General features: G+C 31.3%; 2 protein-coding genes across 2 annotated transcripts; one reads left to right on the forward strand and one right to left on the reverse strand.

Moving 5' to 3' along the window:
- Positions 1-615: 615 nt before the first annotated feature.
- LOC137830671 (serine/threonine-protein phosphatase PP2A-4 catalytic subunit-like) lies at positions 616-7,614 on the forward strand. Its single transcript, XM_068638135.1, has 11 exons — positions 616-956; positions 2,244-2,300; positions 2,640-2,723; positions 3,043-3,114; positions 3,938-4,009; positions 4,239-4,279; positions 5,722-5,788; positions 6,432-6,623; positions 6,744-6,833; positions 6,926-7,033; positions 7,138-7,614. Exons 1-11 carry the CDS (start codon positions 861-863, stop codon positions 7,201-7,203), a joined length of 945 nt encoding a protein of 314 aa, XP_068494236.1. The 5' UTR covers positions 616-860; the 3' UTR covers positions 7,204-7,614.
- A 3,000-nt stretch (positions 7,615-10,614) lies between these two features.
- On the reverse strand, positions 10,615-15,327 carry LOC137830672 (fatty acyl-CoA reductase 2, chloroplastic). The gene is made up of 9 exons (XM_068638136.1): positions 14,736-15,327; positions 14,157-14,260; positions 13,669-13,868; positions 13,486-13,586; positions 13,179-13,389; positions 12,432-12,593; positions 12,053-12,134; positions 11,409-11,806; positions 10,615-10,959 (listed from the first exon to the last, which is right to left on the reverse strand). Exons 1-9 carry the CDS (start codon positions 15,133-15,135, stop codon positions 10,791-10,793), a joined length of 1,827 nt encoding a protein of 608 aa, XP_068494237.1. The 5' UTR covers positions 15,136-15,327; the 3' UTR covers positions 10,615-10,790.
- Positions 15,328-16,144: the final 817 nt, after the last annotated feature.

Consider the following 16,144-nt stretch of genomic DNA (forward strand, 5'->3'; position numbering starts at 1 on the left):
ATAAATGTTACTTTTAGAATAGGAATAAAAAAACTATAGGAACACTCTTTACATTTTAAACAAGAGAAAAATTCATTACTCTTGAGAATTGAATAAATAGTTACACTATCAATAAAACATATTTTCAATTATTGGTGTAGGTAAGAAAATAAATAAATAAATATTAGAGAATATATTGTATAAAGCATGTACTGAAAATTTATTTTATTCTAAAAATATTTTTTAAGAAATACATGTATTAAAATAGTAGTAAATTATATTTGACAAATACTTGTTACTCTTTACTATATAAAATAGATAAGTTTAATATTCTAAAATTGTTTCCTCATGAAGTAGGAACTAAAAACTTAAAACAATAGATATAAATATATACTATAAAAATAAAAATAAGTTACCTAGTTGTGCAGAATTATTAATGTCTTAAAATTAATTGTCTTTAATTATTTTTTTAAAATAAAGGAATTACTAAACTCTAATAATTAATTATCTCAAATTTTTTAAGTGAAATTAATGATTAAACACTTGAAATGAATTGTCTCTATATTTGCAAAAATAAAATTAATAATTAAACTCCTGAACGTTTCTATTTTAAAGAAATAAAATTAATGCGGTCTCGTTCAAACAGCATGCAATGATGATAAACTGCGAATTGGAGAACGCCGAAAGGGAAGAAAAAACCAAAATAAGAAAGAAAGAAACAAAAAGAGCGTTTTACTGAGCAAATCAACCGCCATTACACCACACTCCATTATTTTAACTCACTCCTCTCACTCTGCTCTCTCCCCACACCGGAGAAAACCAAATCACTTTCTCCGTTAGGGTTAGGGTTTCCATTTCCCCTAATCCAATATTGCACCGACATGGGCGCCAATTCGTTGCCATCGACGGAATCCAACTTAGATCTCGACGAGCAGATCTCGCAGCTCATGCAATGCAAGCCGCTATCCGAGCTCCAGGTTTGTTTTCCCTTCGTTCGACACGATCCGTTTCGTTTCGATGCGGAATTCACTGTTTGCCTAGATTTGAATTTGTTCGCTGGTTAATTTGTTTCGCTCTCTTTTTAAGCTTTTGGAATCTCCGAGAATGGACGAATTGGTAGGATCGAGATGGAAATCGCTCTTACGTGATTTGCGGAGATGAACTTTTTTTTTTTTTATAGAAATGGAAATCGTTCGGATAAAGAAAGAGGAACCGATTTTCATTTTCGGCAATTTTGAGTGTAGTTTCCTGTAGTCATGATTGGAGATGGATGTAGTCGGGGAGTTGGATAGGGAAATTAAGTGATCAATTTCGTGGTTTTTGAAGGAAGTTTTAATTATTGTTGGTTGGTTGGTTATGGTATGTGGATGTTACGAATTGCTTCGTTAGGTTAGGATTTAGGAATAGGTTGTCATGAGACGTTTCTCGTTTGGCATGTTTGATATTTGGAAAATGTAGTTTAGGACTGTATCTATTTCAAACTGCAGGGCTTGCCTGGGAGTGTCGGGCAGAAAACGGTGAAAATCAGAAGCTATATGGAATAGCTTCTACTTTGGATGTGGGAATTTGATGAGAGTATCGTTTAAACTGATGCGAACCAAACAGCCTATTTTAGGCGTGTCCCTTGCGATCGTGTTATAGGGTGGCTGGAAAGCACATCCTCTTCACTTTGTAAGGGTGATGTTTCTTTCATCTGACCTTTGTCCCAAAATTTTGGGATCGTTGTGCCCTAGCTGTTTGTCTTTTGAAGGGTATTTGACACTGGGATCCGAATTCCCACAGAGCGTTTTTAATGTATTTGGTGAGATGAAGTAATTTTGTTTCTTGTATATTATATAGCATTGTGATAACTTAGTAGGAGTTATGTGCGTAAGGTTGTCACAGCTTTGTTGGCATCATGGCTGACAGTCTTATGAACATCTGTGGGTTTTCTCACTAAACATGTACATTGAAGCGCAACACTGCTACCTCTGTGTTCTCGTCTACTTTATATAATAATTTCATTCTTTGCTACTTTTCTGGATAAACCAGTATTGTTTTTGTTTTGCCCTGCAAAAAAGATCTTGTCTCTCAAAGTTTGTATCTTAAAAAATGTAAATTGACTTAAATGGGAAAATGAATAACTTCCATTGCTTCTTTTGTGACTTATTTGCTTCCTGATGCTTATTTTTCCTAAAAATATATGCTGATATTTATTTTTATTTCTTTCTTTTCGTGGACTATTTTAACGACACAATCATGGCTCTTATTTATTTCTTCTGTAGGTAAGAGCTTTATGTGAGAAGGCTAAGGAGATTTTGATGGATGAAAGTAATGTCCAGGTGCAATCATTTCTTCCTTTTTATTTCTTGTGTTATCTGTCAATATAAGTAATCCTTTGTAGAAATGAGTTGTTGCCTTTTGGACATCATTTGTTTTACGCTCCCCCCTTAGTTGGGTTCATTGTCTGATATTATTGCTTTTATTGCCTGTTACTTTTTTCTGGGTTCATTTGTAGCAGGAAGAAGTAATTTAGTCTATATTTTTTTTTTGTAAATTCTCGAGCTTTATGACTTTTTCGGGTGCCTATACATCTCACTATTTATATGCAACTTCTATTTGCATGTTTTTTCTTCTTTTGAAGAAAGAAAGCATTGATTTCTCTCTCTATTGTATTACAGCCTGTGAAAAGCCCCGTGACAATTTGTGGTGATATTCATGGGCAGTTTCATGATCTTGCAGAACTATTTCGAATTGGAGGGAAGGTATCAGTTCTGACTATTAGTTTCCTTTTGTATTCAACTCTCTGTTTCAGCTGGGGAATGTCTTAACTAACTAATTGAGACCTGCCCAAGAAAAGGCTTTTGAAGATTGAAGTGCTTCAGAGGTATCGCGGAGTAGATTGTATAACCAGGAAACTACTTGAATTCACTTCAACCCTAATATTACCACGTTAAAGTTTACTAACATGTGTCACTGGTGCAAAATGAACCTTTTTGTGATAAGGTTTATGTTTCTGTTTTTTATATTATACCTTGCTGACTTTTAATATATGGAATCTAAGAATTTTTGTTCTCTTTACAGTTTCCAGATACTAATTACTTGTTTATGGGTGATTACGTGGACCGGGGTTATTATTCAGTCGAAACTGTAACAGTAAGTACATTGAAGATGACATTGTTGATTATTCTGTACCTATTAATAGTTGTTGCTTTGTGATTTAGTTGTTTGTCCCCACTCCTATTCACCCCAATTGGAAAAAAGGAACAAAAAACCTCTCTGGAAGTCTGCATGTTATGTTTTCACATTTTTTGGCTTGTGAGATCAATGAAAGTATGGGTATGCATTCAAGTTGCTTCTTGCTATTAGGGTGAAATAGAATATTGGATTATCCCTAAATGGCAAGTAGGTCCTTTCAAGTTTCAAATTTACTTATGACATAATAAGGAGGAAATATAATTAGAATTTGCACTATACAATATTATTAGTGCCTTTTCAACAAAGTCAGATTTAGAAGGCTTGCAATTGATAAATAAATGTTATAAATAAGTGTGCACTATATTAGGTGGAGGTATTGCTGAGATTTTTGGGTACTGTTGGGGGTTTAAGAAAGTAATATTCTGATGAAATCTCAAATCTGTTATTAGTATATTTGAACATATGGTTGTATATTTTATTTCTGCTTTTGAATTGGCATTTTTTATTTGAGATCATTAATGGTTGTAATATCTAATCGTACTAGATTTTAATCATCAGTTAAAGTTAATTCCTTTCCTTTAATGTCAACATGTTTATTTACATGACTCCATCTAAAAGATTGTAATTTTTTTTTTCTGGATATTATTTATGCTTGGATTGTCTCTTGGATAACAATAATGGTGAAGTTTGCTGCATGTTTATTTATTTTAACATGTCTTGGTATCTTTGCTTCTTATTGTTGTATTGTATGTTAGAGGTACTGATTAATTATTCTCTCCAGCTTCTTGTGTCACTGAAAGTGCGATATCCTCAGCGAATTACTATTCTTAGAGGAAATCATGAAAGTCGTCAGGTATGCATTCATAATCTTCTTCCATTCAAAGTTATATATTATGTTTTCTGAGGTCCTTTTCTGATGTTTTTATGGAGTTACTGTGTAGCTTGTATTCTTTAACGCTACAAAAATTAACTTGTCCTGGAAGGTTTTTTAGTTTCATAATGTGTTGGTGGCTTTGATTTTAAGACAGATGTATTAGTTATTGAGCTAATAGTTCCTTTCTTATCCTTTTTTTTTTGCACAGATCACTCAAGTATATGGCTTTTACGATGAGTGCCTCAGAAAGTGAGTTTCAACACCTCCATTTAGAGTTCAATTTGGTGGGAAGGGGATACTTCTTTTTTAAGGGCAATATATATATATATATTTATAATTTTGCATCTGTTTCAGTTAGACATTTTTTAATCGTTAATGTAGACTATGTTGTTTTCATGAACTTATGTTAAAAACTTTAGGTATGTACTATATAGGATGTTTGGGAAATCTTTTGCATTTGTCTCCTGCAATTTTATTTGCAAGTTTCTTTACACACTAAATTGGAGTTATTGTCTGAGCTGTTCCAGAGATTTAACACTATACAACCATTTAATTCCAGATCCCACTCTTGCTGGTGTAGAATGTCTTGTTCTTGTTAACATGGGTAAAGAATATATGGTTCTAAAAGATTTGTCTAAATTGAAAGTAAGAAAAATTATAATAAGCTATTAGAATAATTTTTGGGATCCAATTTTTGCAGACCAGACGACCAATCAGTTTGTCTGTCCAGTTGGCATCTGGTAAAAACTAATTTAATTGAATATCTGAATGCTGTTGTTTGAGGGAGGATTGAGGCTGCATATGATGTTAACTCTGCAAATCTTTCTTTCATGACTCTTGCTCTCATTTTGTGTTTCTATTTTTAGTATTATTAAATATATAAATGGAAACAGCCATTAGGAATTTTTTGGTTTTAAAGATATCCTTTGTCATGTTACTTCCTTTGTGTAAAGTAGATTTTTTTATGCTGGTTCTGGTACATCTCATGGTGTATTTTTTTTTAAAAAGAAAGTGAAGTATATTTACAATGAAGGTTTTAAGACTTTAGAGATTTGGGATTGAATTTTCATTTGGATGAGATGAAATAAAGGAAAATGAGGAAGAAAATTTTGAAATTTGAATTAGAGAGAAAATTTGACATTTTTGTTTGTTGAACTCAACTTTCTCTTTACTTTCTCTTCAACCAAACAAGAAAAATTAAATTTTAAAATTTTCTTCCCTATTCTCATTTCCTATCCAAACATATGGTGAAGGTAACATATGCATCTATGAGTGTGAACTGTAACGAGGTAATATATGTGGTTTGATAAAAAATGATTGAAATATATTAGGATTATTAATCTTAATGTCATGTCTAACACCCCTAATAAATTTGAACAATTTGGATTCAGTGTTATCAATGAAGGCCAAAATATTCCATTTAAATACATCATTGCACCCTATGATACTGCCATAGTGAGCCACCCTTCAATGCCGTCTGTGGCAGTTGGCAAGAAATCTGCCATGCCATTTAACAACATTGACTGGATTTAGATTGAGATTCAACTTGAGTTGATCTGGATTTAATTCTACTTACGGCTCATTTTTATGAGGAAATGTATGAATTGATAATAAAATGTTATCTTACAGATTTATCTAATAACATGTTTCCTTTAAATGCATAATAATAGTTCATATGATTTTTTTTGCAGGTATGGTAATGCTAATGTTTGGAAGACCTTCACAGACCTTTTTGATTTCTTTCCATTGACTGCATTGGTTAGTACATATATATTTTTCCTTATTTGTGATTTTAACTTGTGGAAAGGATAATCAATTTTGAGAATAAACTACATATCAGTTATCATGTAAATTTAAAATATATTCTTTGTCTTAGATTAAGCAAAATTATCAACATTTCCCCTTGTTTGGTCAATTGTTAGAAGGTTGGAGGAACCCTTTATCATAGAGCAGTGTACCCATTTAATCAAATTTTAAACTAACTTTTAAAATTTACATATTCTATTGAGAAAGTAGAATATTGGAGGGATGAGTGTGGTACTGTACTAAGACATGATATCGACAATTCTAACAAATTCACAAAGTTGTGCAAAGCATAGAGAAGGTTTGTACTTGATTATATTTCCAAATTAGTTAATTTTTTGAAATTTCTTCCTTTTAAAGGTGATCTCTGGCCTTTTAAGCAAAAGACGATGGTCATGAAACTACATTGGATTTCTGTGTTTGTGAATTTAAATGCTCAAGTTTGTTCTGTTAGCTTGTAATTAGAAACTTTTTTCAATTGCCATTCATTTTCATTTTAATGATTGTCTTCTTGCCATAATGGTAGAAAATTGGTAGTTGAAGGTCACAGTTATGGGTTTTGATCATTCGGCTTCAAATTTAATATGGCCCCTTCCAGGTTGAATCTGAAATATTCTGTTTGCATGGTGGGCTTTCACCTTCAATTGAGACTCTTGATAACATAAGGAACTTTGATCGTGTTCAAGAAGTTCCTCATGAAGGGCCAATGTGTGATCTGTTGTGGTCTGACCCTGATGATAGGTGTGGCTGGGGGATTTCTCCTCGAGGTGCAGGATATACTTTTGGCCAGGTACTAAAGATATAATTTCTCGATTCTATACCTTGTTGGATATGTTAGTTTTAGTTTTTAACCATTGAGAGAGTGGCTACTGTAATTTATTTTCTAATTTAAATTCACATTCTCTTTCAGGATATATCCGAACAATTTAATCACACAAACAAGCTTAAGTTAATTGCTAGAGCTCATCAGCTGGTTATGGATGGATTTAACTGGGCTCATGTAATTGACCTTCTCATGGAATAATCTTTATTGTCAGTTGCCTTTGGAATTAAATGAGTGAAGTTTAGACGTCCATTGTTTTGTTAAAACAGGAACAGAAGGTGGTTACCATTTTTAGCGCGCCTAACTACTGTTACCGATGTGGGAACATGGCTTCCATTTTGGAGGTTGACGATTCCAAAGGCCACACATTTATCCAGGTTTCCCTTCCTCTCTTGTTTAACATAAATTTGCTTCAATACTGCATGATAAATATTTTCATCTGTGCTGAATCACTGGGCCTAAATTTGAAATGTTCTTGCAGTTTGACCCTGCTCCCAGAAGAGGAGAGCCCGATGTTACCCGTAGAACGCCTGATTACTTTCTATGATGTTGCTGCTGCTTCTGCATATCGTACCAGTGTCATAGTTGCAACTCATTATGGACAAATTGCAGGTAGTTTGTTCATCCTCATCCTCATCGATGAGATTGCTGTAAGCACTTAATCTATGGGTACGCACTCCAAACATATTTGGTGACTGCCCAATACTGCTTTGATGTAAAATAGGCAGGTAAAATTCCAGTTTTTTGTGACGCACAAGAACTTGCTGGACATCCTATTGGAGAAATCTCCTTGATGATGGCCGTGTCAGAATGTATTATTCCGGTGAAATGTGGATATTTTTTGTTTGTGTTTCCCTCTTTAGTAGCAAGGGATTCTATATCTGTTGATGATTTGTTTTGCTTTGTTCTATCAATTTTCAGTTAAAGCTGCATGATGATAGTGATTCAGTTTTGTTCATACTAATTATGTCAAATCTCATTACATAGAGCTTATCGTTGTTTATGATTTGGCCTGAAATAGCCATTAAAAAAGCTTATCGTGAACGTTTGCCTATTGCCTTCGATGCATTGTTTGTATCATCATCATCTGCCAACTTCAACCTTTCGTTAGTATCTAGTGCAGATTTAATTTCTGATCCTTGATAATCAGAACCTGCCTATCCTACGTTCTTTTGCGGTCTGTGTAATTTAAAAAAAACATTTTTTTATCTTGTTTGATTTTTCTTTTGGAAGCACAAACAGCAGAATTTGCAGTACGTTTTTTCTCTGGCTCGAATTCAAAGAATTTTGTGTAGCTTACGGAACTAATTGAGAAAACAATGAGCGTTTAAACAGGTTTTTGGCTATGGAATTATTTTACTAGGGTCTGAGAAATTGCTTTTGGACGAAGGAGTTTTGTCTTTCAACTTGTCTTTCCGTTTTATAGCTTAATAAGACCTGCTTCTTATTAAGTAACAATATTGAGCATGAATTTTTTAAATATGTATGTAGTATTTTCTCCTTATTCGAACATGAAAGAATGGATGATTATTTTGAGATAGCAAAAACAATAGATATTCATTTCCCCATGGATGTGTTGGATTTGTTTGGAGAGTGGGGGATTTCATATTTACGCAAGTATGAAATTATGTGTTGGTGAAGGGATTACAATAGTTTAATGTCTAAATTTTTTAAGTATACTTTTCTTTATTTCTAATGGTTAAATTCATATTCCTATTCTCGTTTCCGTTTATATAAGTATCAAATTTGTGTCTTATTCTAGTCAAAATCACGTACTACGTTAGTACTTATTTTTATATTGTATCAAATATTAAATATATAATCTTTTTAAACTAGATAAAAATCATAGCAAAAAAAAATGATAATACAAAGGAATCAATGTCAAAAGGATGTACATTTTTTAAATGTCAAATATTAAAAAAAAAATTACATAAATTTTAGAAGAGTGTCAAAAAATATCTGCATAAATGATAGAAAATAATAATAATTACACATAATTGAAATTTTATGATAGTTACAACATTTACTATTTTTGTAAATATTGAGAAGAAAAGTATCTTTGAGATTGGAGTAAAATGAGTTGAAACAGTGAGAGAGAATGAAAATTTGTACAACAAAATAAATGTTCTTTAAATGAAATGAAACCAATAAAAAAAAAGATGTTTTTTAAGTTACTTAATAAACTAAGGTATATTCAATTTGAACACTTTCAAAATTAAAAGTCAAACATTTCCATGTCTTTCCATGTCCTAGAAATAATTTAAATTGATAAAGTTTATATTTCTTGGAATTAATATATTGTTTGAGACAAAGAAAAATAATGTACAATAAATTGCGATGCGGTCGAATAGTTGAGAAATAAAGAAGAATTGTGTATTAAAACAAATTGTTTAGGTGTGAGTGTTTTGATATATATATATAATAATAATAATAATAATAATAATAATAATAATAATAATAATAATAATAATAATAATAATAATAATAATAATAATAATAATAATAATAATAACGAGACAAATACATATATATATATATATCTAAGTCGTCATCACTGTATTTTATTTAAAAAATTAAATATTATTCATATTCATATCTATTCTTAATCAACGTGTATATTATTATCAAAATTATAATGGATTTGAATAATATTCTTCATCATTATATTTTTATAAGACAACATTAAAAAGTATTTGTTTATTTACACATATATATTATTTTGTTGTCTATATTTTAATACTAACATTATATATTATACCAAAATAACCTTCTTCTTAACTGTGTTTATTGATTTTATTTCTCTTACATTAAAGTTGAAAATATGTATCTTGTAAAAACTTATAAACACATCTCGTTCTTATAAATTTTAAGACAAATCTTGTAAAAATATGTAAAAGCTCTAAAGAGTTGAGATGTCTTCTTCAAGTACTTAACTTGAAATATTTCATTAGTTTGATACTCTCTTTTAAGACTTTCACTAATATAGGTGTGTTTGTGAAAATATTTCGACGATCCGGTCAGATGAAAAATAAATGTGATAATAAATATATAATGAATGAATAAATGAACAACATATCTTGAATGATCACTTATTTATACTATTTTAATAGACTTTTATGTATCTTGATGGTATACACATCTATATCAACTTTAAACTTTTATTAGTTGATTAATCATTTGATTAGTTCTCAAAAGTTTTGTCATAATGTAATCTTGATATATTAGGGTGTTACATGTTTATTGTCAAGGTGTTCCCAAACAATTATACATTAATGGCAAGATAATCTTGTTCTACTGTATGTGAATGGCAGTTCAAAGATGTTGTACCAATAACAATGTATGTCATTAATTAACAAGAAGGTTCAACAAAGAAAATCTTTTACTTCTATTCTTGCATGAATGTGTCCTATTGTTAGCTAAGAATTACTCTGACATAATAACTCTGTGACATCGATAATGAGTGTTCATACTGGTATTAAAAAGGTACTTATCAACCAATGATAAGTGTTTTGATAAGATCCCTTAAGTAGAATCATATCTTTCAAAGTATCAAAGGATCAATTATACTAGGACACATTGGTATATACCAAAGATTCAATGAAGGAACTTTCAAAGGATGATGAAGTTTGATAGAGAAAATCAAAAGTTGATACGATGTCTAGAGACTAATTTTGGTGTGACTCTTCTATCAACCAACAAGGAGAGCCATTTATATATCTTTTTTGTTAATACATGAATTTTGGTCTAGTCTCCTCATAGTTATTATTGTATTATTATTTTTTAATAATATTTTTTTCGTGTGATAGTAGATGATTGTTATTACTTGAGGTGTCAGCAGAGTTAAAATGTCAAAGTTAAGATGTCAAATTGTATAGTAATGCGTAACATGAAAAAAACTTTATATAAAAAAAAGGGATTAATTTGAGTTTTATTTAGAGAAATAAGCGAAACTGAGGAGTAATCAATTAAGAAATTTGATTATTCTTATTATTAAATTACAGTATAAATGATGAAGCATGTCCTTGTTGTAGTTGCTGCAACACCCTAAAGGGTTGAAGGAACCAAAGAAATGCACATATTTTAATACAGTTTGTTCCAGCATAAAAGTAGTGATTACATGGCACAATTTGTAAGTTAGTGGCTACTCATTCCTCTTCCCTTCATCACATGTCTCCTTAAACCAGGTATATGGACATTGGTTATATAGTCTTTCCAATCAATGCTCTTTACATCAAACCCAAACTTCCTCTTTTCTTCTTCAGACATACTTTCCATCAATCTTTGTGTGTTACTGTTATCAAACCTGCATCACAGTTTATGGTTTAAAATCAGTAACTTATAAACTTTTTATATAGCTATGTATTGTAATTTAAATGCATTAAGTATGAACTTTTTTGCATTATCATGTAATCATAAACTATTATGTATGTAAGATTCTTGACTTGAATAATAGTTTTACATTGTCAATGAATTAGACATCACTGGTCTAAAACTTTTGAAATGGTCATTGTAGAAAGTCAATAAACTTATCATACACAAATTAGATGAGACTGTAAAAACTCTTTAGATTGTTCATGAGAATCTACTTTTTTAAGCACTTTAAAAGTGATGTCAACTGTGAATTCTATATGGGTAAGAGTGTCAAAATCTTTAGAAATTGAAGTACATGAAAATTGAAGGTTTTTTTTTCTTGCTGAAAACCACTAGTTCTGCTTACTAGTTGAAGAGTGTGAAATTAAATGAGTATCTAACCTTCCACCATAAAATGTGTATGGTTCATAAATGTTGGCCAAGTAATTTGCTTGCTCCACTGACTTTCTGCACATGTTTTCAAGTTTTTGAGACATCTTTCCCTTTGAGGAGGCCATAGCTGTGAGGCCTCTTTTCTGAATTGCATCTCTCCACAGGTGACCAGAGAATTCTTCTGTGGAACTAAACAACTTCATCAATGGAACTTGAATTGGCCTACCCTTTGAGTCAATCCATGGTGAGGAACTGTAATGTTCATATAGAAGCTTTGCCAGGTCTTGGAAGACTAGGGGGTTCACCACTGATGAAGCAATTTGGTACACATTAAGATCTGACTTTTGGCTCACACCATGCCTTGCCATTGCTGCTAAGGTTGCATTCACAACCATGTCAGCTGGGACCTATGATGAGAGCAAATGAAACACTGTTTATTTAGTGTGAGAATTGTGAATTATTAATTACTCTATGCAGTTTTTTTTTTATATAAATTTTTTATATTAGGTATCACTAACCTTAAGTAACAACAATAATATGCCATCATTGATAAAAGTATTATTAAAAAAATTCAGTTTAAGAATTGTTTAATTCTCTTTTACTTTTCAGATAATGGATCATGTGAAACAACTTAATTCTTCAATGTTTCTTACCACATCTAGTACTCCATTTGGATCTACCAAGAAACCTGTTAGCTGACCTTTCCCATAGCAGAGAACTATTGGATCCATCATCCTGGTAGTTGAAAGAAAAAGCTTTAGTTGTGTCAGACAAATTTGGAGTACAGTTTGTTCATATTCTGCTTCTTAGAAGAGTCACTTTTGAACATGTTGTTGAAAGTATTTGGTAAGCATTTAAAAAAATTAGAATTTGAAGAAAGAGATCAGATTTTAGATTCTTTTGAGAAGTTATAAAACAGTAACTTCTGAAAAGTCTCTAAAGGAAAATTACTTTCTTCTATCTTAAAATCACTTTATTTTTAAGCCTAAAAAAATGGTCACAAGTTCTTTTATGCAATAGGTGAGAACTCACCTATTTCCTTCCATCCACCCAGGAAATGGTTCACTGAAAGTGCTCTCAATGACACTTGGTCTCATTATAACAACTGGAATATCTCCTCTCAATTTGTCAATCATCATTTCTCCCATAGCCTTTGTGAACACATAAGTATCCTGCCACCCATATCTTCTGGCCCTGTGTGGGAGATAACTCAACAATCAAACTAGATTATGAATTTTAAGATCAAAATCTAAATAGGAGGGTGAACCTCTCTGTTTCTACTGTTTTTCTTTATCTTATTACAAAAAGATGAAAATTGCAAACATAAATAATGAGTAATTGAAGACATAAAAGTTGTAATAGATATAGAGATACGTATAATCTTTAAAATGTAGAAGATATGTATAATCTTTGAAATGTAGAACACAAGCATGTGCTTCAAAAGGATTTATTTCTTATTTTTATAAACATAATAAAAGTTTATACAATAACTTTAAATTTTTAAAAAATTAATGTATTTCTATTTTTTAAAATTATGTTAGAACCGTGATAGAATAATAAAAAACCCAACAAATATTTTTTAAATTTGACAATTTCCCAATACGTGTCTTACTAGTATGCTAGTGTCCATATGTGTATATAACAAGGACACACCATTTAAGAGGCGTGTCCGATCCTCAAAGGTTGCATTAGTGACACTTATTTGTAACTTTTTGTAGTATCTATGATTGCAATGAGACCAGAACCTGAATTTAAAACCTTCGTAAGGACACTGAATACCTCTCTAGACCAATCTCCTTCATCTTCTGAGCTAGTAAGCTGTCTTCAATGTCCCCTTTGTAATTTGAAACCAGATTTATCTCTCCTTCGATGTCCAATGTGGGAAGGTATTTTGGTGAAATTTCAGATATAAACTTTTCTTTTGCTATGCACTCTCCAATGCTAAAGGGTCTTTCCATTATCCTACCTTGCCTTTGTCCATTGACATAAGCTATACATTACAACAAAGAATTTTGTCATATTGGTATACTTGTAAATCATACACAGCACATGCATTAGATTTTTAAGCTCTTTCTTGTATTTTTACCTGTTGAAACATGAAGAAATAGCCTAAGGTTCTTGCACTTTTTGGCAATGTTCATGAGACGGCATGGCCCTAAGGTGTTTATGTTGATAGCAGTGTCATATCTGATCACATCACAATAGTCAAATGATTAGACAAAGAACTCATTATTGGTGCAGAAGCTTTTGGAGAGTTATAGAGACCAACCTTTCATCAAATGTTGTATTAGCTGCAGAATTTACAATGACATCTACCTCCTCTTCAATAACATTCGATATATCTTCATCTAGTCCAAGATTGTGTTCACAAATATTGCCCACAACAGGAACTAGCTTGCTCAACATAAAGGCTTGGTATGATTTTCCATGGACTTGTTGAAGGCATCTGAAAAGGTCTGTGTTTATGATCTAAACCACACCAACAAAATTTCAATGAGATTAACAAATGAAGCCATGTACTTTGACAAATGCAAGCTGAAGAAACAAAGTCTAGAGAAAAAAGGGTAGTGATCTTATTTTCAGCATGTTCTATATTTCCAAAGAATCATGTAGAAACAGAGAAAACACCAAATAGTGTAACTACTATTTCATGTACTGATCTTGAAACAAAGCGAATTAAAATGCCTTTTTGTGATTATATGTGAATAGTTTTTCTTTTCTCAGACCAAATAGACTCTGAATTTGTAATAACCGTACTTCATTTTGCAATCTATCCATAGCAGCTTGCTTATTATCTGCCTTGATCAGAAGGTACATTTTTCCCACATCTGGTTCTGTCCTTAGAATCTTCTCAATGAAAACTGAATTAAAGCAAACAAATGTCACTATAAATCACAGTCAAACCAATTAAACCACAGAGGACTCTAAAAAAAATTATTCAATAGAAATTAATTTTAAAAATTAAAAACAATTAGTTACTATATTGACTAAATTAAATACTTTTTTAGAGGCTAAAAATATTATTAGTTTCTAAATTAGTTTCCATTATTGATAAATATTTTCTAAATTAGTATCTAATTAGCTATCAAGCTTCTAGCTACCAATTATTTAGATTTTAAATTTGGTAGTAAAAACTTCGGTAACTAATTAGATGTCAATTTAGAAACTATTTATCAATAATAGAAACTAATCTAAAAATCAATAATCTTTTTAGTCTCTAAAATAGTATTTAATTTAGTTAATATAACAACTAATTATTTTTTGTCTTTAAAATTGATTTTTATTAAATGATTTCTTGTGATATTATTTTCACATGATTATATTTGACAGATATACCTTTGGCTAGAAAACCAGTTGCACCAGTAATGAAAAACTTTTTCCCTCTCAGAAATTTGACAATTCCTGTTCCATCTTCCAAGCCTATCAATGTTGTTGGTCCACCATAAGGCACCAAATCCTTCACTGCAATCTCTGCCTGAGTTTTCCCATTTTGTGACAAGACCAAGCTCCCTGCCTCCATTAGAGTTGTTGCTGCATTATCTGTGCCAACCAATGATGATCTTTCTGTCAGCACAGAAGACAAGCCTGAGGACTTGATCACATTCCCTCCCCCCTGGCAGTACACAACATTTGTTTTCCTCCTTGAAGAGTTCACAACATTACTCTTTTGTGGCACTCCAATGAGTTTACTGAGTAAACTTGAGGAATAAGAATATCCTATGGACAAGGCCACCATGATTAGCAGGGAAAATGAGAAACAAAGTGTAGAGAAAAAAGGGCAGTGATATCTCAATGCAGTGCAGTTAAAATTGGTTAACTTGAAAGCTTAGCTAATTTGTTGATGAACCAAAAAGAAAAGCTAGTAAACAAACTCAAGTCTATAAGATAAGAGAAGGGTTTGGTTGGTTTGGTTTGGTGCACAATGAATGCATGGAAAAGAAGGGTAGGGTGGATTTAAGGATGAAGGAGATGAGAGTTAGGTACTTATAATATTGCTTTTGTGAAATGTGAGAGTATATCTCATGAAAAACTCTCTTTTTGCCTCATTGTCACACCTCACATCACATGAAGGCACCTAAAGCTTAGATGAAGGAAGCACTCTTTCTTTCACATGTTAGAATTTACACTTTTTGGTAAGTGGTGGTTTCTATGATCTATCCTTTTCTAGAAAGTATAGGAGAAGAAAGGGTGTGAGTGAGTGTGTGAGACACTGGCTGTTCACTTCAGATGAAACTTGGATCTACTCACCAAAACAATAAAGGTAATGATACATTCAAAACTTCAATTTTTATACAACTTTTAATATTTTTCTATATCATTTAATTATAAATTTATCCTTTATTATATATATCACATGAGTGGTATATAATTTAAAGACTTTTCAAACTATTTTTTTCCTATATCATAAACTACAATAAAGATGTTAGTTATAGTTACCATATTTTGTCTTCTTTTCCTTTTTCTGGTTTTTTTTACATATATCATGTTGGATCATACACTAAATATTCAAACTTTTTTATTTTTGCATTATGTGGTACATAATTTGATCTCTTAGGTGTGTGGTTTTGATTCATCTTTTAACTAAACATTAAGTATTTAATTAAAAAATGTTAATGTGACAATGCAATTAAATATTGAATACTAATGGATGAATTAAAATTACACAATTGAAATAGTAAAGTATCAAATTCACAATTTTTTTTTTGAAGCTTTAAATGGGTAAACAAAAAAAATCTTATGCAAAC

This window comes from Phaseolus vulgaris, chromosome 7 (assembly GCF_000499845.2).
Source record: "Phaseolus vulgaris cultivar G19833 chromosome 7, P. vulgaris v2.0, whole genome shotgun sequence".
Taxonomy (NCBI): domain Eukaryota; kingdom Viridiplantae; phylum Streptophyta; class Magnoliopsida; order Fabales; family Fabaceae; genus Phaseolus; species Phaseolus vulgaris.